Here is a 24,422-nt window from a genome sequence, read left to right as displayed (position 1 = left end):
AACTGTATACACACAACTCTACAGTTGTGGAACATACAAATGAGTTCATCCGAGGGAAAATTTGCCAGCCTTTTTCTGCGCCAACGCTACCGATAGGGGAACCTGTAGCGTAGGCCAAGCGCATATATTTCTACTACTGTGCCACCCACTAAAACTCTAAAACCTGGTTTCACCACAGCTGCCACCACGGGTAGTGCTAGTGTAGAAAGATGTTACAGAGCTTTTCTACATACATAAGCACTAAATGTCCAGCACAGCTGTACTCTGATTGGCTGTCTGGGACATTTCCATTTTAGCATAACCATTCAAACTTTTTTTTTTTTTTTTTTTGGCCTCAGGCATTAAAAATACAAAAAGTCTGGCAATGTCTCAATGCCATAACTTGTTCTCCTTTCTCTGTTCACAGTTTAGCTCTCAGCAATATTTCAGTCACACACGGGTGTGGCATGAATACAAGAGATTTATATGTCACAAGTCTTTACTTTTACCTAGATCTATAGTAACAGTTTAGAGCCGAAGCTGAATCTCAGATGAGCAGTGCACGCTGCCATGTACCTCAGAAAAATCCACAGCCATGCTTACGCATGCATGTACATTAGTGAATATGCAGAGTACACTGTATAACTTAGGCCAGCATATAGCCCTTATTTTGCATTTTGAAACTAGACTGAAGAAAAAAAAAAACACTTGCAATAGCATGAATAGTTGATCTTGATATAAAATTCAAGACTGGATAAGGAGCTTACTTACTTGCTTTCTTGTGTAGTAACTTGTGAGTGGCCCAGCTTCCCTTAAAACATTCCTGAAAATGAAAATATAAAAATCACGGTTGTCTGGGACAGAATGTGACCTCCACAAAATGGATGACAAACTATATTTAACAAGGATTCTATTATCTACTTTAGCAAACACTCAAGAAAACTACTTTAACTGCCAGTGTTAAGACTGGAAAATACTGTATTCAACTGGTTTATAATGCAAAAGGGAGGGAACTGAGCCAAACAGCTGCAACCATTCCGTTACAGCAAGTTGCTTTCCTCTCATCTCCTTGATATTGTCCCAGTATTACTTTTCTGTGTAACCAACCACTATAGTTGCAACAAGGATGATATAGTATCGGGCAGTTCATAGAATCACAGCAGTCAGAGGTAAAAAGGCTCATTCAATCATCCAGTCCACCTCCCTGCCAATGCATGCTTGGTGCTTACCACATTTCCTAGTGTTTCAAGTCGGAGGGGAAATGTGCAGGAGAGTTTCTCTAGCATAGGAAGTGATTTGCAAGATGAAAATGTTTGGGAACCAGACCTGGGACCACGATGGTCCCCTCCCTGGGCTGTTGGGGGAGGATAATTCCTCTTGTAGCATGCACTCTGCCTGCCTCTGTTAGGGCGCCTCTGTAGGGGCAGCAACAGGGTTCAACTAGCATGATGTGCGCACAGATGAAAAATATATGGGGGTGTGTGTGCAGGCATGCACTAGACCAGAGGTGGGCAAACTACGGCCCGCGGGCCACATCCGGCCCACAGGACCGTCCTGCCCGGCCCCTGAGCTCCAGGCTAGGGAGGCTAGCCCCCCCCAGTCTCAGTGTGCTGCGCGGCCAGCGGCCTGACCCGCCGCTCCTGCCAGGCAGCGTGGCTGGCTCCAGCATGGTGAGGGGGCGGGGAGTCCCTGGGGGCAGACGGGGAGCAGGGGACAGTTGGATGGGACGGAGATTCGGGGGGGGGGAAGGGCGTGCGATCAGGAAACGGGGGCTGGATAGGGCATGGGAGTCCCGGGGGGGGCCTGCCAGGGCTGTGCATAGGGGTTGGGGCAGTCAGGGGACAGGGAGAAGGGGGGGGTTGGATAGGCGGTGGGGATCCAGGGGGCGGGGATCCAGGGGGCCAGTTAGGGAGGAGTCCAGGGGGGGTGGTCAGGGGTCAAGGAGCAGCGGGGGTTGGATGGGTCGGGGATTCTGAGGGGGGCAGTCAGGGGGCAGGGTCCAGGCTGTTTGGGGGGGCACAGCTTTCCCTACCCGGCCCTCCATATAGTTTTGCAAATGTCATGTGGCCCTCGGGCCAAAAAGTTTGCCCACCCCTGCACCAGACAGAGAGAAAAGAAATAGAAAATAGAGAAAAATGAATGGAGATAGTGAACCTGAATGTAAAGCATGGCAAGAGTGTGAGTAAATGGGAGGATGCGTATGGGGAGAAGAGAGAGAGGGAAAATGTGGATGGAAAGAAGAGTGAATACAGGACTTCATGGGAATAGGAAAAAGCAAAGGAAGGAATCAGCACTGAATGGGCGGGCAGGGTGGTATAGTGAATGGTAGGGAAAGACAGAACGGATAAGAGTTGAAGGAGAGAAACAGAGGCTAAGGAAAGGATTTGGGGGCAAGCAATAGATTAAGGTAAAAAACAGTGACGGAAGAAGAGATTAAAATAGAAGGGTGGATGAATAAAAGTGCTGAAAAGGAACCTCCTTCAGCCCTCGCTGGCAGGCCAATATATGCCATTTCTAAATGGGGCTGGTACTTGGGAGGAAGACAGCAGGAAAGCTGAAAACTAAGTTATTTCCTGTTAGAACTGCAGATGGATTTCTGTGAGTAGGGAAAGAGGTGGATTTGACAGCAATGAGTTGTGTGTGTGATTTTTTACAGGCACACAGGCCTTGTCTCCACTTGTGACAGCATGTGCCCTATATGTAAGCTACATGCCACATTGAAAAAACAAACTCCCCACACAATGCAATATGTTATCTACACAAAGTAGTACAAGGCTCTGGCAGGGGTTGGGCGACAGCGGGTAAAATTCCTACGGTGGAAAAAGGCTTCAGCGGTGAGGAGCTGTTGGAGCCTTTCCCTGCTGCCTCCTCCTACCAGAGCCTTGCCCCACCACTGGAGCCTTTCAGCGTGGCATGGAAAGGCCCCAGCAGCAGGGAGGCAGTGGGACCCAACACTGCTGAAAGTAGCAGCATAGGCATGGGAGGCACTGCTTGGGTGTGTAGAGAGCCATGTAAAGTATATACCAGGGGTGGGCAAACTATGGCCCAGGGGCTGCATCTGGCCCTTCAGACATTTTAATCCAGCCCTCAAGCTCCTGTCGGGGAGCAGGGTCCAGGGCTTGCCCCATTCCGATGCTCAAGTCAGGAGCAGGGTTGGGGGCTTGCCCCACCCCACACATGCTGTGGCTCCACGCACTCCAGGAAGCACTGGCATGTCCTCCAAATCCTACACATGGGGCAGCGAGGAGGGCTCCACACACTGCCCCCACCCCAAGCACCGTCTCCATAGCTCCCAATGGCCGGGAACTGCAGCCAATGGGAGCTGCCTGGCCGCACTTCCACATAGGAGCCGGGGGTGGGGGGGCTGGGGGGGGGGGTGACAGACAGACACACGGACATGCTGCTGCTTCCAGGAGCTGCTTGAAGTAAGCACCAACTGGAGCCTGACCTCCTCCCGTGCCCCAACACCCCGCCCCAGCCCTGATCCACCTCCAGTGCCCCAACACCCCTCGGTCCCAGCACACTCCTGCACCCCCAACCCCTCATCCCCAGCCCCACCCCAGAGCCCACACCCCCAGCTGGAACTGCACCCCCTCTGCACCCCAACCCCTGCCCCAGCCCGGAGCCCTCTCCCTCACCCTGAACTCATTTCTGGCTCCACCCCAGAGCCCACACCCCCAGTCGGAGTCCTCACCCCCTCCTGCACCCCAACCCCCAATTTCGTGAGCATTCTTTGCCCACCATTCAATTTCCATACCCGATGTGGCCCTAGGGCCAAACAGTTTGCCCACCTCTAGTATATACCCTAAGGTTTGGCATATTTTTACTCACCTAAGCAGTGCCTCGCTATCTACAATGCTATTCATACCCATGTTCGGGGGCATGCAGTCTACGTACTCTACACTCCACCTTACGTGTAGACATAGTCACACACAACACATGCATGCATCATATATACTGTGTGTATGCATCCATGCATCACACGATACCTTTAAAGTTGTTCATTCAGTCTCACACTGATCAGTTGCCTAAAGAGTATGGTCAGGCTGCAAGACTCTTCCACGGCAGCCCTTGATGAAAGTCACTGACTTTCTACACTGTGCTAAGCATCGCATATCTCTAAACAGCAGATATTTAGTCTTTCTCCATATATCTGAAAGCCTAATTACAAATGGTGTTCTATTCTTAGCTCTAAACTTTCTGTTCTTGTAGAAGAAAGTCTAATTCACAAGAAGATTTTTTTGTTTGTATTTAATCACATTAACTGTTTGGAAGAGGGCAATTCCATTGATTTACTTCAACAGCTGGAATTTCCGAGAAAAAATAAGCACTTTTTTCCTTTATAAGGAAAGCCTAGTGCTACTGATGAATCATCATAATTTTAAACTGCTAGCCATAGCCAGCAATTTATTAAAACCAGTGTATGCACATACTCAACCCCTGACTACTACAACAGGTCTGAAAACTACAGGGTGCAATTTAACACTAAAATGAAGACACCCGTCCCTCCTCCCTGAAAAGAAAAAGAAGGAGAGATACCCCCAATTAGCCTCTCTCTTCCTGGGTGGTGAAGTGTGGGGGCATGAGGGAGGAGACGAGACTATACACATGGACTCACAAATTTTAAACAAGTGTAGCTATGTTTGAAAACAATGACTGGCTTCAATGGGAAAAGTTACTTTTAAAGAGACATGATCAACTTAAAATCTAATCAATTTAAAAAAGTTAAAAGCTATTTCAAGAATCATTTTCTAGGAGTCCTTCTGACAATTTGTGGTTACAGTCATGTGAACCTATTTTTTCCAAATGTATTTCTCTCCTCTTTTGCTGTATGAGAGCGCCGCATAAAGGGGAAAACTAACTTGTAGAGGAAACAGTGAAAATTACTACATACAAAATAAACTGAAAAACTGTCCTCAGCTCTTGGCTATTGTAATCTTAGATAGAACTGTAACTTTAATTTGATGTTGTCCCTTTCAAATTCACACATTTATTTTGGCTTCAGAACACTACAAACAATTACAGTAATTCTGTACCTAGACATGAGCTCAACCTGATGCTCACTAGGAGAAATGTGTTCAATTTACCTTTCTGGATTCAAGTTAACGGACTACAATCAATATTAAATCTGTGGGATTATTTCCCTTTCAGAGATAGTTTCTGTCAATTGGTCCAATTGGCTTCTCCCTCAGGGAGCCAGCTCAACATCTGCTGATTGAAATGTTGATATAGGTATGCACTGTAGCATTGATGTGTTGCCAATAGCATTTTCTGGCACATGTGTACGACAAATGATGGTTAAATGTTATGTTACATGCTCTGTTTACTGATTATATGCAAGAAAAGCTGTAAAACGGACAATTCTACAACATATTCACGGACCTGCTCTTCACAGAGCAAATGTCAGGTTAGATCTTGCTGCAGCAGTCATTCCAGATACTTCTATCTATTATACTTGAATGGTCCCCATTACCATGGTCCCTGAGAACCTCCATCTTTTGTAGATTTAGCATCACAACAAACCTGTGAGGTAAAGAAGCACTAGTATCTCAACTTTACGCAAGAGGAACTGCGGCACGGAGATACTAAGTGTCACACAGGTAGGATGTGGTGGAACAGAGATTTGAAACTGGGCCACCAGCATCCTAAATACTGGACCATACTTCCTCTCACAATCTTTACAAGAAACACCCACACCTCCTTTTAAATATTTACAAAATCATTTCTTGCAGTCTGAGACTTGAATTCGATCAAAAAGAATGCAAGTCATAGGAGGGGATTAAGGCTTCTCTAGAAATGTTGCAGCTGTGCCATTTTAGCACTGTCCTGTAGACACTTACTACAGTGACGCAAGAACCCCTTCCATTGCTGTAGTAAATCTACCTCTCCAAAAGGCCAATGGAAGAATTTTTCCATCAACCTACTGCTGTCTACACTGAGGCTTAGGTCAGCTTAATTATATATATATATTAATTATAAGAACAGCCATACTGAATCAGACCAAAGGTCCATCTAGCCAGTATCCAGCAGCCAATGCCAGGTGCCCCAGGGGGAATGAACAGAACAGGTAATAAAGTGATCCATTTCCTGTCGCCCATTCCCAGCTTCTGACAAACAGAGGTTAGGGACCCCAACCCTGCCCATCCTGGCTAATAGCCACTGATGGACCGATCATCAATGAATTTATCTAGTTCTTTTTTGAGCCCTGTTATAGTCTTGGCCTTCACAACAGCCTCTGGCAAGGAGTTCCACAGGCTGACTACGCGTTGTGTGAAGAAATACTTCCCTTTGTTTGTTTTAAACCTGCAGCCTATTAATTTCATTTAGTGACCCCTACTTCCTGTGTTAGGAGGAGGAGTAAATAACACTTCCTTATTTACTTTCTCCACACCAGTCATGATTTTATAGAGCTCTATCATATCCCCCATTAGTCATCTCTTTTCCAAGATGAAAAGTCCCCATCTTATTAATCTCTCCTCACATGGAAGCTGGTCCATACCCCTAGTCATTTTTGTTGCCCTTTTCTGAACCTTTTCCAATTCCAGTACATCTTTTTCGCGATGGGGCGACCACATCTGCACACAGTATTCAAGATGTGGGTGTACCATGGATTTATATAGAGACAATAGGATATTTTCTATCCCTTCCTTGATGATTTCCAACATTCTGTTCATTTTTTGAGTGCTGCTGCACACTGAGTGGATAATTTCAGAGAACTATCCACAATGACTCCAGATCTCTTTCTTGAGTGGTAACAGCTAATTTAGACCCCATCATTGTATATGTATAGTGGGGATTATGCTTTCCAATGTGCATTACTTTGCATTTATCAACACTGAATTTCATCAGCCATTTTGTTGCTCAGTCACCCAGTTTTGTGAGATCCTTTTGTAGCTCTTCGCAGTCTGCTTGGGACTATCTTGTGTACATTTGTATCAAATGCAAATTTTGCCACCTCACTGTTTTACCACTTTTTCCTGATCATTTATGAATATGTTAAATAGGACCAGGCCCAGTACAGACCCCTGGGGGATACCACTATTTACCTCTCTCCATTCTGAAAATGAACCATTTATTCCTATCCTTTGTTTCCTATCTTTTAACCACTTACCAATCCACGAGAGGACCTTCCGTCTTATCCCAGGACATCTTACTTTGCTTAAGAGCATTTGGTGAGGGGCCTCGCCAAAGGCTTTCTGAAAATCTAAATACATTATATCCACTGGATCCCCATTGTCCGCATGCTTGTTGACATCCTCCAAGAATTCTAGTAGGTTGGTAAGGCATGATTTCCCTTTACAAAAAACACATTGACTCTTCCCCCAACAAATTATGTTCATCTATGTACCTGACTATTCTGTTTACTACAGTTTCAACCATTTTGCCTGGTACTGAAGTCAGCTTATGGGTCTGTAATTGCCGGGATCCCCTCTTGAGCCCTTTTTAAAAACTGGCATCACATTAGCTATTCTTCAATCATTTGGTACAGAAGCTGATTTAAACGATAAGTTACAAACTACAATTAGTAGTTCTGCAATTTCACATTTTGAGTTCCTTCAGAACCCTTGGGTGAATACTATCTGGTCCTCGTGACTTATTACTGTTTAGTTTATCAATTTGTTCGAAACACCTCCTCTAATGACACCTCAATCTGCAACCGTTCCTCAGATTTGTCACCTAAAAAGAATGGCTCAGGTTTGGGAATCTCCCTCACATCCTCAGCCATGATGATCAATGGAAAGAATTGATTTAGTTTCTCCGCAATGGCCTTATCGTCTTTGAGTGCTCCTTTAGCATCTCGATCACCCAGTGACCCCACTGGTTATTTAGCAGGCTTCCTGCTTCTGATGTACTTTAAAAAAAAAATATGCTATTACTTTGAGTCTTTGGCTAACTGTTCTTCAAATTCTTTTTTGGCCTTCCTAATTATATTTTTACACTTCATTTGCCAGAATTTATGCTCCTTTTTATTTTCCTCGCCAGGATTTAACTTTCACTTTTTGAAGGATGCCCTTTTGTCTCTCACTGCTTCTTTCACTTTGTTCTTTAGCCTTAGAGGCCCTTTTTTGGTTCTCTTACTATGTTTTTTAATTTGGGGTATTCATTTAAGTTGAACCTCTATTGTAGCATCTTTAAAAAGTTTCCATGCAGCTTGCAGGGCTTTTACTTTTGGCACTATAATTTTAATTTCTGTTTAACTAACTTGCTCATTTTTGTGAAGTCCCACTTTCTGAAATTAAATGCTACAACGTTGGGCTGCTGTGGCGTTTCCCACCACCAGGATGTTAAATTTAATTTTATTATGGTCACTATTACCAAGCGGTCCAGCTATATTCACCTCTTGGAGCAGATCCTGTGCTCCACTTAGGATTAAATCAAGAATTGCCTTTCCTCTTGTGGGTTCCAAGTAGGGTGACCAGACAGCAAGTGTGAAAAATTGGGATGGGGGGGGGGGGGGGGAGAATAGGAGCCTATATAAGAAAAAGACCCAAAAATCGGGACTGTCCCTATAAAACCGAGACATCTGGTCACCCTAGTTCCAGGACTAGCTGCTCCAAGAAACAGTCATTTAAGGTGTCAAGAAACTTTATCTCTGCATACTATCCTGAGGTGACATGTACCTAGTCAATATGGGGATAGTTGAAATCCACCATTATTATTCTTATTATTGAGTTTTTTATTTTTATAGCCTCTCTAATCTCCCTGAGCATTTCAGAGTCACTTTCATCATCCTGGTCAGGTGGTTGGTAACATATCCCTACTACTCTAGTCTTATTATTAGAGCACGGAATTTCTATACATAAAGAGTCTATGGTACAGTTTGGTTCATTTAAGAATTTTACATTTGATAGCTAGGTCGACCTAACTTTCGAGCGTAGGCCAGCCCTATGGCTTAAGAGTGTTTACCAGGAAAATACATCCTACAGCCTGAAGTCACACAATGAGAATAGCCACTGTCAGCTTTTGCCTATATGGCAGAGATAGCTCTGGCACCTGTATCACAAGGTGCTGTCTTCAGTGCTGCTTTCCAGGGTTTTTAAAATAGTTCATGTACACAAGCAACACTGTTCTATTCCACCAACCATGAAGGAGCAGTCCCACTGATTCTGATGAAAGCTTATTAACATGGTTCTCACAATATGAAGCACTATGCTGAGGAGTAAGTGACTGCGGGATCAGGCCTATAGTTGTTCAGAAAGAATCCACTAAAAAGAGGCGTAGATATTCTATTTCTTATTACTGTGGCTGGAGCTGCAGAAGACAGCGTTTCTCTCAATCTAAAAACTTGTCAGGTCACACTAGCAACCAAAATGCATGACAAATATGCAACAAAATACAGGACAAATTTGGGTTGTCACATAACAGTGGGCAGATATAAAGGTTTTAACTATGAACCTGTTTTAAACAGTGCTGCATCAATTAAATAAAACAGTTTAGTAATCAACAAGAAAATTGGAAAAAAAAATTCTACCACGTGAAAGCATAAATTCTAATAGGGGTAATCAGCAGGTTTGACCTCTTGGTTCTGAAAGTCCCCGGTAACTGTTATCCTCTTTGTAAGCCAACATTAGAAGGGAACTTTGCACATACTTTGCCAACAGGTTACACAACCAGGGTGGATTAAAATCAATTTAAAAAAAAATTATTTAAATTGGATTTTTTTTTTTGATAAAATGCTTTTTGCAGAAAAAAAAACCTATCTAAAGATAGTTTTAATTAAGATACATTATAGCTCAAAGATATCTCATCATGGAATAGGGATTATAAATTCTAATGCTATAGTATGAGACAGTATATTCATGTCATGTTTAAGAAAAGTCCTGTAAATGAGTTCTAATAGTTCATGGATTAGGGACTCAATCTTATGGAGTTCCAGGGGCTTCTGTATAGATTATTTAGGTTAATCTTTCTATCTACCCAATGGGACTCAGTTCTTAGTCTAAAAGATACTATCAGAGATGCTTAGTTTTGCAGTTCTCAAACTGTGGATTTAGGTCTTCAGAGATAATATGCTTGTTAACAGCAATAAATAAATAAAATAAAATAGAGGTGAGAAGTAACAGACCTCAACCCTATTGTCCCTCTGCAAATTTGTGTACACAGAGTCAATCCCTTACCTCTCTCTAAAAGGCCAAAGTTCCAAAAAGTTCAATGAATAGAGGATTTTTTAGAGCAGAATAGATCTGGACAAGGAGAAGAAGTCTGGCGATAAATGTGAGAAGGGAGGGACAGACAGAAGAAACAAAAGTGGAACTGTTTGAGCAGCACATTCCAGAAGTCTTGAGGACTTTCTGAGTGTAGCCTTCATTGATTTGAGATCTACCATACCATTCTCTCACTAGAAGGGAAAACCTATAATGGCAGGAGGCCACAAAACAGATTCGGTTTGGGAATATTTGAATGAAATTCCTCTACCTATGGGTAAGACAGGCATGGGTGCAAAATGCAAACAGTGCAACAAAGAAATGCAAGGCCTAGTTGCCCGAATGAAACAACTTCATGAGAAGTGTTCCTTCTCGGGAGGAAGCCGCGTTGATGATGAAAGGAACGTGTCTGAACATGCAGGATCTTCAGGTTGGTACCCTTTTTTATTTCCTACTTCTTTTTTAAGAACTGCCTGTCTTCCTTCTGGACTATTCTTGAATTCTCATGTTTGAGAAAAAAATATAGTTGTTACTCTATGATACTATCATTTTAGATGCAGTTGTGATAAAAAATAAATAGCTGAAATAGGCAGATCTTCCTTTTACAATTTCACCTTTAAAGTAGTACTGAGTGTCAGCGAATGCAATGAGTAATACTAAATGAGCAGTATGATAATAATAATTAAATAACTGCATTGACTTATTTGTTTAGGAGAATCCATCCTCAACATACAGGATTCTGAAGACTATCCACCTTCAAGATCACCATCATTTTCTACAGTTTTGGAGTTATCTGCCAATGATAGTGTTTCAGTCACATCATGTATGTCACATAGCAAAAAGAAAAAACTTCCATCGTCCAGAAACAACTATAGATAAGCTTGTGATAAGAACCAGCAGATTACAGAAAGAGGTAAGTGATGAAAAAATTGCCCAGTTTGTTTATGCAACAAACTTTTCTCCTTTCCATATGTTTGAGAACCCACACTTTATTAACATGGTTCAGTCATTAAGACCAGGATATAGTCCACCCAACAGAGCAGATATTGCAAGCAAACTGCTGGATAAAGTATATGAAAGAGAAATTGAGCAGTGTGCAAAAGGTCTAGAGGGTGAAATTGTTAACCTGAGTCTTGATGGGTGGAGCAACATCAATATGATCCTGTTGTACGTGCTTGTGTGACAACAGAAGAAGGATATGTCTTCCTTACAGAAAGAACTGATACATCAGGAAATGCACACACAGCAAAATATTTACAAGAAGTAGCAGTAAAAGCCATAGCAAACTGTGGGGAAAAAAATTCAAATGTCTACCACGCAGGTTGGTCGCAGACAATGCTTCAAATGTATCCAAGATGAGAAGAAATTATTTAGAAGAGAGTCCCAAGCTAACAACATATGGTTGCAGTGCTCTCATTTGATGCACCTCCTAACCAAAGACTTCAGTGTTCCAGAAATCAAGGCTAATGTTATTGAAATTGCAAAATACTTCCATAACAACCCCTTTGCAGCAGCTGCTCTGAAAAAAGTGGGCGGAACCAAGCTAACTCTCCCACAAGACATGCGACAGAACTCAACAGTGGACTGTTCTGATCACTATCTCAAACCTGGCCTAATCTGATGACAGTTTGTGACTGAAATCATCAACACATAGATGGCACCGTCACAGCCAAAGTTGTCAACATTGGGCTTAAGAGAAATGTTGAACACATGCTGAGTACCCTGAAGCCCATTTCTGTAGCCTTGAACAAAATGCAGGGAAATAGCTGTCTTATTGCTAATGCTGTTGAAATCTGGAAGGAACTGAGTGAGATCTTAAAATGAGAATATGCAATGACAGAGTTAAATTACAAGCATTAAAAAAGCAAATGGGACAAGCACTATCTCCAGCTCATTTTCTTGCAAATATTCTCAATACACGGTACCAGGGTCAAACCTTAACTGCTGAAGAAAAGGAGTTGGCTATGACATGGACATCCAGCAATCATCCCTCCATAATGCCAACTATAATAAACTTCAGAGCTAAGGGTGAATCATTCAAGAAATATATGTTTGCTGATGATGTTTTAAAGAAAGCAAGTCACTTAAGCACTTGGATTCAGAGACTATTGAAGTGATAATCTCACTTTTAACTGCAGTAGCTTCTTCTGCCAGTGTAGAAAGCATACTTTCTTCCTTTGGACTAATACATTCCAAATTGAGAAATCGTCTGGGATCTGAAAAAGCAGGAAAGCTTGTTTTTCTTTTCCAGATCATGAACAAACAGGAAAATGAAGGTGAAGACGACCGAGTTAGCTGCAGACGCCAATATTTTAAGTTTCTCATGTTGACCTGGCTGACATAATTAAAAAAATAAATCAATCGACTATTTCATTTAACTATTTTAGTAAAACCATTTTAACAAAAACAAACCTGATTTTAAGAAACTTTGAATGTTTAACTAAATTCAAAAATTCATATGCTTGTTATGTTAAAGTATTATAGGTTTGCTGTTGAAGAAAAAAATCCAGCATACATAACATTGTTGCTTTAGTTAAATAAAACAAAGTAAATCTCTGTCTGGTGATGTTCTCCCCCTAATACAGTTTAGTAAGAAAATCCTCCAAATATTAATCAATCTGTTGAATTGGAGGTCGTTCACCTCCCAATGACTTCATAAATATCTGCTTCAATTACCTTTGGCAAATGAAATAACCAAACAATCGTTCATTTTCTGATATAGCTGTAAAACTAATCTGAAAAGTTTTCAAAATGAATCACTTTAAAAATGTACAGTGTGTACCTTAAAAATGAAACCTACATATATCTCTGAGTTGTGAAGAATATGTATTAAGGTTATAACAACCAACAAGAATGCACTTCTGTAGAAATCCATGATTAAATCAAGTCTTCCTGACTAGTGATTTAAATCAATTTGATTTAAAATCAAATCCACCGTGCAACTACTTAAATATTGCAGATCAGGAATCCTAGGATCTAACCCAGCCTCGGAGAGGCAGGTACAAGTGTGGTGTAGTGGCTATCGCTAAATAATCTAATCACATATATTTAGCACATCAATTCAATCTGAAAGGTACTGCGGCTAGTAGCTAAGACTTGGATATGCCATATAGCCCCAGGTTCTATTCCCAACTCTGCTTGAGGTGACTTGCGCAACCTTGTCAAGGAACTGGCCCCAAAATGTATTGTCCGTTTTACTATACCAGTACAGTAGTCCAACAGTTAAGCTGCACATTCCGTTTTAAAACCCAACTTAAGCTGCGCACAATATTCAAAAATTGCCTACAGGACTCATTGCAAAACTGTGGAGGGTTGAAGGCATTTAAGCCAGCTTTTAGTTACATGAATATGAACCAAAAACTTTTTTAAATGCACAAATGTGAGAATGAACTTTTTTAAAAAACACAACATAAAACAGTTTAGCCTTAAAATTTCATACTCTTAAATACATAGTCCTCATATGGTCACAGAATTATAGAAACGTAGGGCTGAAAGGGACCTTAAGAAGTCAACCTGAAGCAGGATTAAGTATACCTAGACCATCCCTGCTAGATTGTTGTCAAACCTGTTCTTAAAACCCTCCAATGATGAGAATTCAACAACCTCCCAAGACAATTCATACGGAGTGTGAGCTATTAAAAGTTTGAAAACTTTTGGTTTTGAAATAAAATGTGATTAATTAGGAGAATCACATGGAATTTAGCTGAATATGTAGTAGCTGAATTTCATATGATTTTTAAATCTAAGTAGTGCTGAGCCTGACCATTACTTAGAAGAAAAGGAGGACTTGTGGCACCTTAGAAACTAACAAATTTATTTGAGCATAAGCTTTCGTGAGCTACAGCTCACTTCAACGGATGCATCCGATGAAGTGAGCTGTAGCTCACAAAAGCTTATGCTCAAATAAGCTTGTTAGTCTCTAAGGTGCCACAAGTCCTCCTTTTCTTTTCACGGATACAGACTAACACGGCTGCTACTCTGAAACCCATTACTTAGAAGGAAGATCTCCACAGGAATAAGAAGTCTATGGAATGTGTGTACTCTTTGTGCATTTATTGTTCACATACCTTAAGACTGCATTTCTCAAATGCAGCCTCCATGGCTGCATGCAGCCACCAGAATTTTTTCTTGCAGCACAGCCTCCTGGGTGGTGACGGGGCGCGGGGGGGGGCGGGGGGCAAAGCAGCAGCCCCTCCCCTCTGGAGCCACAAACACCGGAGGAACAGACAGCCGGTGTGAGTTCCCCACCTTCCTGGAGGTTGTGGATCTCAGGTTTCCGGCTTCAACCCTGGGTGACGGGCAGCAGGCTCAGGCCACGCGGTGGCTGGCCAGCCATGGGCTCCAGGCTTTGACAGTGCAGCCATGTGTTCCATCCCATGGCTGCTGGGCTTCAGGCTCACCACCCCCACTCATCGTCCCTGGCCCCCACTGCCACACCCTGCCCCTCACCCATCCACCCCATCACCCCTGGCCCTCACTGCCTCCCTACCTACATCCCCATCCAAGGCTTAATTTGTCTCCCAGCTGATTAAATCTGCTGTGAAATGTGATATTTGTATGTTTGTAAACATCACTTTTCACTCCCCCCCCAGCTAGCCAACAAGTCTGGTGCTGTGAATAGTGATATTAACAAACCTATAGATATCACTTGTCACAGAAGCAGACTTACTAGCTAGCAAGTCTAAAAAAAATGCGCAACCAAAAAAGCGAAAAAACAAACAAAACAACAACAGAGACAAGAACATGCAAAACACCTTGTGTTTCTATTCTGGTTAGGTCCAGTAAAGAATAGAGATAACTATTCATTATTATTAAGCCTGCAAATAAAAAAAAAACCCATCCTACATAAATAAATTACTATGATTTGGACACACATGTGCCTATTTCTTTTCCCTACAGTTAATTAAGTATTTTAAGAAAAATTTCCATAGCGGCCACCAGTAAGAGTTGAAGGCCGCACTCTGTGGCCACCAAAAAATTTGTTGCGAGAACCCCTGCCTTAAAGAGGCCTTTGCTACTACTACTAGAAAAAACAGATCCTGCTTCAGCTCCATGTATCAACCTCCTGATCTGGGGTACCGAGACACCTGTTTCAATTTGCTACTGGGAAGGATTAATCACAAATAAGGATAATCATTCTTTAGACAAAGAGTAAAAATGCTTTGTACTCTTCTAGCACCTTTCATTCGAACATCTCAAAATGCTTTATAACTATGTTAACCCTCACAATAACCTTGTGAAAAAGTAATGAATACGTACCTTGACTTTACCCACCATTAAAATGAAGCAACTTTTGGTGTAGAACAGAGTAGCTGGGTAACAAAACAGATGGATATTACCCAACAGTTAGGACAAGAAGGGAAGAGGAATACAATATTCAATTGAAACTGAAAGATTAATTTTAGATAGACTAAATGGGCCTAAGACCATGAAACAAAATTCAAGAGAGGGTCAGACAAATTCAGAGTAACCATTTGTAGGGCAAATTTCTAAAACCTCCTCTCTCTGAGAATGAAAGGAGAAATAACTTCATTTACAAGAAAAGTGACCTTTACAGGGAAAGGAGAAATGAAGATGACTACAGTCCTCTAGGGATCTCGCCATCCAGATATAATTTACCTTGAAAGTACACTTCAATACTATGACTTTGGGCACTATAGAAAACGCTAAAGAGATTAAAATGTTTAATTTCCTCACTACTCTGCATTTAAACACTCAGCTTTAATATTGCATAAATTTAACTGTTTGAATTGAATTATATATTACTACTTATATTTTTAGACATTTTCCATAGTGGGCAGTTCTATAAATCAGTACATGCATTTTTATATGAGGACACACGGAATATCCTCTCCAGCCTATGCCAAGAGCAAACAAACTAGTAATCAGGAACAATTTTGGAGTGTGAAAATATGCATTGAATATGAATGGATTCAGGATCTTCCTAAGGAATTTATTGTTTTCTCTGAAACTTTAGGCCTGAATTTTTCACACCCCTGAGTGATTTACTTAAGCCCACCTAACACTGGGTGCAATGGAAGAACTCCTCCATTGACCTAACCACATCCACACAGGGAGATGGATTAACTACAGCAACAGGAAAACACCTTTCATTGCTGTAGGAAGCATCTGCATTACAGAACTACAGCGGCACAGCAATAACTGTGCCTCTGTAGCTCCTTGCAAGATTTCCTGGCTTTTAATAACACCTAGGTTTTTTATACTGTTTTTCATCCATAGTGCTCAAAGCACTATTCAAAGGAGGTGAATGTCATTATCCACATTTTACTAATGGGGAAACTGAGGCACAGAGCAGTGAAGTGACTTGCCTAAGGGTTATCCAGCCATTCAGGTGCAGAGCCAAGAACAGAAGCCAGGTCTCACAAGTCCCAGTCCAGTGCTCTATCCATTAGGTCACATGGCTTTTCTGTGTCATGTGATTAGAAAATAAGCTGCTGCACTATAATTTTGAGTAATTTTCCTTATATCCTACAACAGTACTTGGTATTCCAGTAGAAAAGTAGAAAGTAAGAATCCCTTTACTTCTACAGACATTCTGCAGATTGGAGAGAGAGGGAAAAAACCCTACAGATACTGCTAGAATTTCTCCATAGACTTTTATTGAATGGCTGCTCACTTACAATACATTGTATTCACCAAGCAGTATCTATATACATTCCGAAGATAAATCTGTATTGCCTGTTTTGCATAGGGCAGCAGCTTACAATGGGTAGAGACCGTGGAGCCAATCCCACAAATCTTCTATACGCAAAACCCTCATAGGAACAAGAGAATCAGAAATACCGTTCCAAATCAGACCAGTGGTACATCTAGTCTAGCAGTCTGTCTCTGACAAGGGACAGAACCAGATGCTTCAGAAGATGATGCAGGATTCTATAGCGGATAAATATGCAATAACCTACCTATTTGGGAAGTTTCTTCCCAACTCCAAGCAGTTAAAACTTGGCTTATACCCTGAAGCAGGAGGATTCATGTGCCTTATAAATAAATGTATGAATCCTATTTTTCTTATCATCAATGATACTTTTGACAATTAACTGCACCCATTAATTATGCACCAAAATATTACTATTTGTTCACTGACGTCAATGGGCGAGGATTAAACTGTTTGTTTTACTGTTTATTTTACATTTTTCTAACTTAGAAAAATATTACAATTGTAGTAGTAACTGAGGCCTATCAGGTTTGCTTTAAAAAAAAACAGAGGTGATTAACCAACCCTGAATTATAGTTATTTTACCTTAAATCTGCAAAGGCTATAACATATTTTCCAAGAGCTTGTTTAATTAATGTACTCAGAAAAACAGAAAAGCCATATTTTCAAAGCAGTAAGTCCATGTTACCCTAGGCACAGAAACATTTTTAAAGCAATTTGATTTTTGGGTTCCATTTTAAAGTATAAGCACATACTTTTAAAGAGGATACCACAAATGTGAGACATGGAGAAAAACTCTTTCATGCTACAATTACTCTGGCTACACAAAATTGGAATATTACACACATATATGGGACAACAGAGGCAGATTTACACAGAGAAAATCCAGTCCACAGAATCTAACTTCCTACACAATAACAATGTGATTTCTATGAAAATAAAAGCGAACACTACCCCACCTCCCATTGACATGCCTCATTCCCTTCTTTCTGAAATGCACTGTGAATCTGACAGAGCAAGCTGAACTGCAAATTAACTTGCAGTTTATTAAGTCCAGCAAAAGCAGATTGGGGGAGAAGGAAACAGATAACAGAGCTGAAAAGAGATGTAGATTGGTGAAGTGTAATAGTGAAAGACACAAAAGGAGAACTGTTTCAGCATTTCCACATGCTTGCATCCAGCCCAGAAGCATGGCCCCGAGTAAAGTACCTTCCTACAGGGTCTAATTTTCTGGTGTGAACGTTCCTCTAGGGTCCAAGTACAATCTTTCCCGCACTTCGCCTCTGCAAACGGAACACACCATCCAGCCCAAGCCTATAAAAACCAAGCGTGTGTTTCTGCCTGCCCATTGTAAACGCGGATCTCGGGGCGAAAGGGGGCGAAGTTGGAAGCCGCGCGGCGAGGATCCGAGGCCCATCCGCTCCTCACTCTCTCCCCGAGTCACACACCTGCCCCCTCTCCCCACCTGAAAGCGCCTGCTCACTGCAACCCACAAAAAAAATCACAGGACTTCGCAGCCCCACGGAAACTACGGCCAGCGCCGGAGCAACGCAGGGAGATGCCGGGGGTCCCCGCTCAGAGCGGGCTCCTCGCGCCCCACCGCCGAGAGCCGCGGAGAAGTCGCAGCGGCGGCGGCGGCAGCGGCAGCAGCAGCGGCGGCGGGAGCCTGGCGGGGGTGTCCGGACAGGAAGCAGAGCCCTGGCCGCCGCCGCGTGAGCCCGGGCGGGCAGCTGGCGCCCCCCGGGGCGGAGGCCCCCGGCCGGGGCTTACCTGGGAGCAGAAGTAGGAGCCCTGGATGCCCAGCTTGATGCAGGTTGGGCACTGCAGCTTGGCCTCGTGGCTGCACCCAGCCGTTTCGCACACCCGGGTCTCCACGGCCGCCATGCTGCCGCGGCCCCAGGAGCGACTCAGCAACCGGGAGGGAGGAGCCGGCGGGGGCCTCTGCGTGAAACGGGGGCGGAGCCCCAGCCGCGCCGGCGCCGGCGCCTCCCCTCGCCTCTCACGTCGGGCCGGGCTGCGGCGGGCCCGCGGCTCAGGCTCGGGCGCGCGTCCTGGCGCCCTGCCAGAGGGGCCGGCGGCGCTCAGGGGCCCGCGCGGCGCCCCCCACCCCGCCCCCCGAAAGGCCCCCAGCCCTGCCGGTGCTCCCCGCTCCGCGCGCCTCTGAGCGGCCAGGCCGGGGCCGAGCGGCAGCGCCGAGCCCCGCCCGGTCCGCAGGGCTCGCCGCGCCAGGGGATGCTGCGGGCCGTGACAATCGCTTTGAGCCCCGACGGACAGTCGGGTCTCCTGGTGTCTGGCTGCGGCTGGGGCCTGTTCTGCCAACCAGGGAGCCAGGGGCGCTCGAACCATTTGTACAGCGGGGGTGCTGAGAGCCGTTTACCCAAACTGTAAACCCTCATGGAAACGGTTTCAGGCTAGTTCCAGCCCCTATTCCGGGTGCATCCCCATGGTCTCCCACTGGCCTGGCACTCCTATAAAGGGCAGATGGGAAAGGTGATGTTCATAGCCTCTCACCTTGGGCCATGTGGGGGCACTATGAAAAGATGTTCCAGGGTTCCCTTGCTGTGTTGGAATTGGCCTGGCTGTAACATGGCCAGTAGGCATCAGCTAGCTTGCAGGTAGGGTGACCAGATGTCCCTATGTTATAGGGACAGTCCCGATAATTAGGGGCTTTTTCTTATATAGGTGTCTATTACCCCCCCCCCACCCCCCGTCCTGATTTTTCACGCTTTCTCTCTGGTCACCCTACTTGCACACAGCACAGCACAGGGAGGCAAAACTGCAGCTAGGACACTGGCGCAAACTCCTACTCTTATGAAAAGTTAAATAATTGTAGTTGGCACTTTATACAGCCTTTTGCATCCAAGGATCCCAAAGCGCTTTCGATAAGTTGTACAAAGTGTAATTATTTAATTTGACATGAGAGAGAAACTAAGACATGGGGGCCTTGTCTTCACCATGAAAAAGTATTGTTATTATTTGCCATGTGATCTTAATGTCCATGTGCCGCAGAGAGACTATATGTTCATAAGGTTTCATTTGAAAGACCGACTCTTAGTAAACTGCATGCTTTTCAATATGACTACTCAGACTAATTTCAGAATGGTAGCTGTGTTAGCCTGTATCAGCAAAAAAAAAAACAAGGAGTATTTGTGGCACCTTAGAGACTAACAAATTTATTTGGGCATAAGCTTTCGTGGGCTAAAACCCACTTCATCAGATGCATGCAGTGGAAAATACAGTAGGAAGGTATATATACACAGAGAACATAAAAAAATGGATGTTGCCATACCAACTGTAACGAGACCAATTAATTCAGGTGGGCATGACACATGGCTGGTGGGACAAAGGCAGCTACACAGCAATTAAACATCCATAGCTGGCCTGGGTGCTCCAAACCCACTGAAAAGTGTGTCGACATTGCCGTCTAGATGCTGACCGCCCACACAGGCCATCAGTTTGTAACACCACCCAGTTTGGCATAGGAGCACCCACGCAAAAAAAAAATTGGGGGTGATCAGCACTCACTGGGATGACCAGCTGTTGGCAGCCAGGGATCAACTGTTTTCCTGGTGCCTCGGCAGATGAGCTGTTTCCTGTGGGTAGCCTGCATGCAGCTGCAATCAGCTGTTTGGTGGGCAGGCTCAGATCAGCTGTTTCTCAGCTCCCTGCTCCAGCAGGGGCTGAGTGAGTCTCATCAAAAAAAAAAAAAAAAAAAAGCTTTAGGGTTAGATGTGGGTGGGAGTGCTGGGCTATCAGCAGCAGCACTGCCAGCCCCTGCTAACCTAGGGCCTCCCCACACCTCTTGGACTGATGGACATGGCGTCCACCTGTATGATTGCTTCGTGCCAGCCAGGATCGACTCGGGCCACATCAGGCATCAGGGGACCCAAGGGAGCCCAGCTAGTCTAGGGCTGGGTGCAGTGGTGGATTAAGTGGAGGAGAAGCCCTGGACCCATCGGGAGCTGCACTGGAGGGAGGTGGAGGGGGAGGGAGGAGAAGCCCTGGACCCTGGCAGGAGCCACACTGGAGCGGGGAAGGAGGAGAAGCCCCGGACCCCGGCAGGAGCTGCACTGGGGTGGGGTGGGGTGGGGTGGGGTGGGAGGAGGAGGAGAAGCCCCGGACCGCAGCAGGAGCTGTACTGGAAGGAGGAGGAGAAGCCCTGGACCCCGGCAGGAGCCGTGCTGGGAGCAGTGGCAGAGGAGAAGCCCTGGACCCTGGAAGATGATGTGCGGCTGAAGTCCACGGTTTGGGAGCCCCAGCCACCGTAGTGGCAGAAGCTGCAGGGCTGAAGCCCTGACCCCACTCTGTGCAGAGCTGGCCTGAACCCCTCTCTCTCTCCTGTCCCCCCTGCACAGAGCTGGCTCTCACTCTCCCGCTGTGAAGAAATTCAGCTCACATCTACCCACATTGGTATCTCCTTTCCCCCCCATCATCACACAGCCATGAATGGATTTAGCCTAGGAAACAGGGTTAACATGAGCCCCATTTGGCAGGCGGGATCTAGGGCACACAGAGGTGAAGTGACTTTCCCAAGGCTAAGCAGGGAGACTGTAGCAGAGCAGAGAATCAAACCCAGAACACCTGAGCAGGGGTGCTTTAACCACTAGGCAACTTTCTCACACATGAAGGGGGAACCTCCTCTGCCACTCTGAGTGTGTGGGTGGGAGCAGGCACTAGACAGAGCCACCAGGAGGTGGGGAGCAGAGAGAGATGGGAAGAGGGACATGGGTGGGAAGCAAGAAGGGGAAACATCAGGAAGGGGAGCAAGAACTTAGAGAAGAAAAAAGGGAAAGGGGCAGGGAGAGGAGAAAGGGGCAGGGAGAGGGGAAAGACTCCTCACTGCTTGTCCTTCCCATCCACCTTCTTCTCACAGCCATCAGTGGCCTCAGCTCCCAAACAGGCCCTAAGCAGGTGTGAAGCCCAGAGTGAACGTAATGTCTTTATGCTGGGATGTTAGTGAAGACAGCTTGTAGCTGAGTGTAATGAGTTTAATATACTGTAATTCATGATAATGTAATGCTATATTTAATTACTATTTTAATAATGATTACATTATTAAGATGCCAATGATAGACACACATTCAATAACAGAATATGAAAGAAGTGTATAAATATGCTGAAAATTGCCAGTTTTGGGGGGAGGCTGAGCCCCCCCAAACACACACACACACCTCGCCTTCAAGAAAGGAGGGGGCAGAAAGGAGTGAGCAGTGGGCAGGAGATGCTCAGGGGAGAGGACCTAAGGGGAGGGGGAAGAGTGAGGGCAGGAAGAGGTGGAGTGGGGCAGAGTGAGGGCGGGGCCTTGGGGAAGGGGGCAGAGCCAGGATGGGGCACCCACCGGCAAAACCAAAAGTCACCACCTATGTGTGATGCCATTTATAAGACACTGTTGCACTGGGTTATAAAGCAGGGTGATGCTCAAGAGACTGACAGCTTTCCATGCAGTTTGGGGGTTCCCAAACTGTATTTATAAGCAAAAGTCCCAACTGAATTTATACACAGAAAAGGGTATTTCTCCCCCGTGCTCCTAGAGCTGGCTGATCACCATGATAGGTTTACAAACATAAATGCAAAGTGGACTGGAAAGAGCAATGCTGTGATGAATAAAGGACAGTTTTCCCCCAGGATCACTTTGGACATTAATGGTGTGGAGATTACTCTGGTTATCCTGGGAGAACTGTCTTATCCTGTTTCCCGAGTTAATGAGGGTATCCAAAGGCTACTTGGACAGAAAGGAAGGAACTATTTAACTATTGCCTCAGAACGGCAATGGAGTGTGTATTTGGCCATCTGAAAGGCAGGTGACACTGCTTGTAGAATAGATTGTAAACTGCTGAAAAAAATCTTGCGTTAATGTGACATATTAGCAGAGGTGTTGGAACAGAGGGACCTGGGGGTTATGCCCCCCCTTTTTTACCAACCATAAGGGCGAGCGATGATAGGAGGGGGTAGAGAGGAGTGATCGGGGCAGGGCCTTGGGGGACGGAAGAGGCGGTGCGGGATCAGAGCCTTGAGGGAAGGGGCAGCGCAAGGGTGGGGCCTTCGGGAGAAGGGGCAGTGTGAGGGCGCCTGTGACCCCCCCCACACACACTTTTAGGGATCTTCTGTCACTCCTGCATCCTAGGGTACAATCCAGACTAAAGAGCAGCTGTGTCACCTCTGCCCTGCAGCCTTGGGTGCCTTACAATGCCTTGCTGAAGTGGCTTCCACATGGGCTACTTACAAACAGCCTTCCAGCATGCAAGCCACAAGTATGTGTGTAACTGCAGCCTGGTAGCCTCACTTGGGTTACACTCTGGTTCTCGTCAGCCTTGGTTATACTGCAGGTAACACCAACACACCCCCAGTCTTAGATTTCCCCCCAGTAATATATGTCCTGTACTCCCCAGCCCTCTCCTGCGCAATACAGGTTATATTAAGTCCATTATTTCTTTAAGAGAATAATATGCCATCTTATTATTTCAAAGAGTTATTCAGATACTAAACACACTGGAATAGATAAAACAGTAAGCAAGTTTATTAACTACAAAGAGATTTTAAGTGAGTACAAGTAATGTGGCATAAAAGTCAGAAATGATTACAAGAAAAATAAAAGATAAAACGCTTCTGGTGCCTAACTCAACAAACTATGTTAAATTCAAAGCAAAATTCTTACTTCATGCTTTCAACAGTTTTACTGACCAAACTTCTTAGGTTAGGGACTCTCCCCCAGTCCAATGGCTGCTTCCTTTGTCCCATCAGATGTAGTGAATTGAAGGCGATGGTGGTGGGGATCTTCCCCTTCTCTTTATAGTCCTGTCCCCACTTTGACAAGCATTTCCAGCTGGGAGAAAAGTGACAGGCAGTCTGGGTGGAAGGGCACTCTGTGCTGTTTCTTTCTTAAGATGTAGGGGTTTTTGCCCCTGGCCCCTTATCTGCCAAAGAATGGCCACTTAGCAGGTAATGATCCTTCAATCTTGTTTACACTTGGCTGAGGTGTCAGATTACCCTTTGTTTCTGAGGAACTGGTTTGGCCACTCCCCAGACTTCGCTGGAAACCATGCTTTTAGTCATGAACTCATATTATAACTTCACATATAACACTGCTACGTGCATTTTGCCATGATATTATAGGTCAGCAAATTATGAGTTTTTAAATGATACCTCACATGGCATGCCTGTAACAAAATTACAATAGTATGTAGGGTGTCAACACAGGGGTCTGTCACACTGAGATGATAGCTGCATGTATTTCGCACAATATTTATGAGAGAAGGAGAGATGGACTTAATGATGTGGGAGACTGAGGTGCAGAGACTTGTTCAGCAGTTTGAGGAGCCAGTAGGTGTCTACTAGAAAATGGAAATAGCCACAGCAATACTGTCAGGGCTGCTTTGGCTCTGACTTTGGGTCTCATACCTGAAAATGTGCTTCTGTACATCCAGCTGTTCCGGAGAGGATGGCAGGTGGATTCTGTGTAGTGCAGTCCTTGATGGGTGGTAGAAGTAGCATGTCATGGCTCTTCTTATTTTAGCTTCTGTGAGCGTCTTGATAACTTTGTAGAAGCCTGTGACCTATGCAAAATGTATGGATATTCTGTGCAGAATGCATTGACAGCTTTTTATAAATTCATGTGTTTGTAT

The 24,422-nt window shown here is 44.5% G+C and overlaps 1 protein-coding gene across 1 annotated transcript in view; it reads right to left on the bottom strand.

The window, feature by feature from the left end:
• METAP1 (methionyl aminopeptidase 1) overlaps positions 1-18,731 on the bottom strand; it is a 50,322-nt gene extending 31,591 nt beyond the window's left edge. The window contains exons 1-2 of the mRNA XM_073340765.2: positions 18,571-18,731; positions 751-802 (exon numbers count right to left, since the gene is read on the bottom strand). Of these exons, the coding sequence (XP_073196866.1) occupies positions 751-802; positions 18,571-18,684 (166 nt within the window). The 5' untranslated portion in view covers positions 18,685-18,731. The remainder of the gene's footprint in view (positions 1-750; positions 803-18,570) is intronic.
• Positions 18,732-24,422: the final 5,691 nt, after the last annotated feature.

This window comes from Lepidochelys kempii, chromosome 4, assembly GCF_965140285.1.
Source record: "Lepidochelys kempii isolate rLepKem1 chromosome 4, rLepKem1.hap1, whole genome shotgun sequence".
Taxonomy (NCBI): Eukaryota; Metazoa; Chordata; order Testudines; family Cheloniidae; genus Lepidochelys; species Lepidochelys kempii.
Note: the sequence above shows the minus strand (reverse complement) of the source record. Positions and strands in the feature narration are given on the sequence as shown.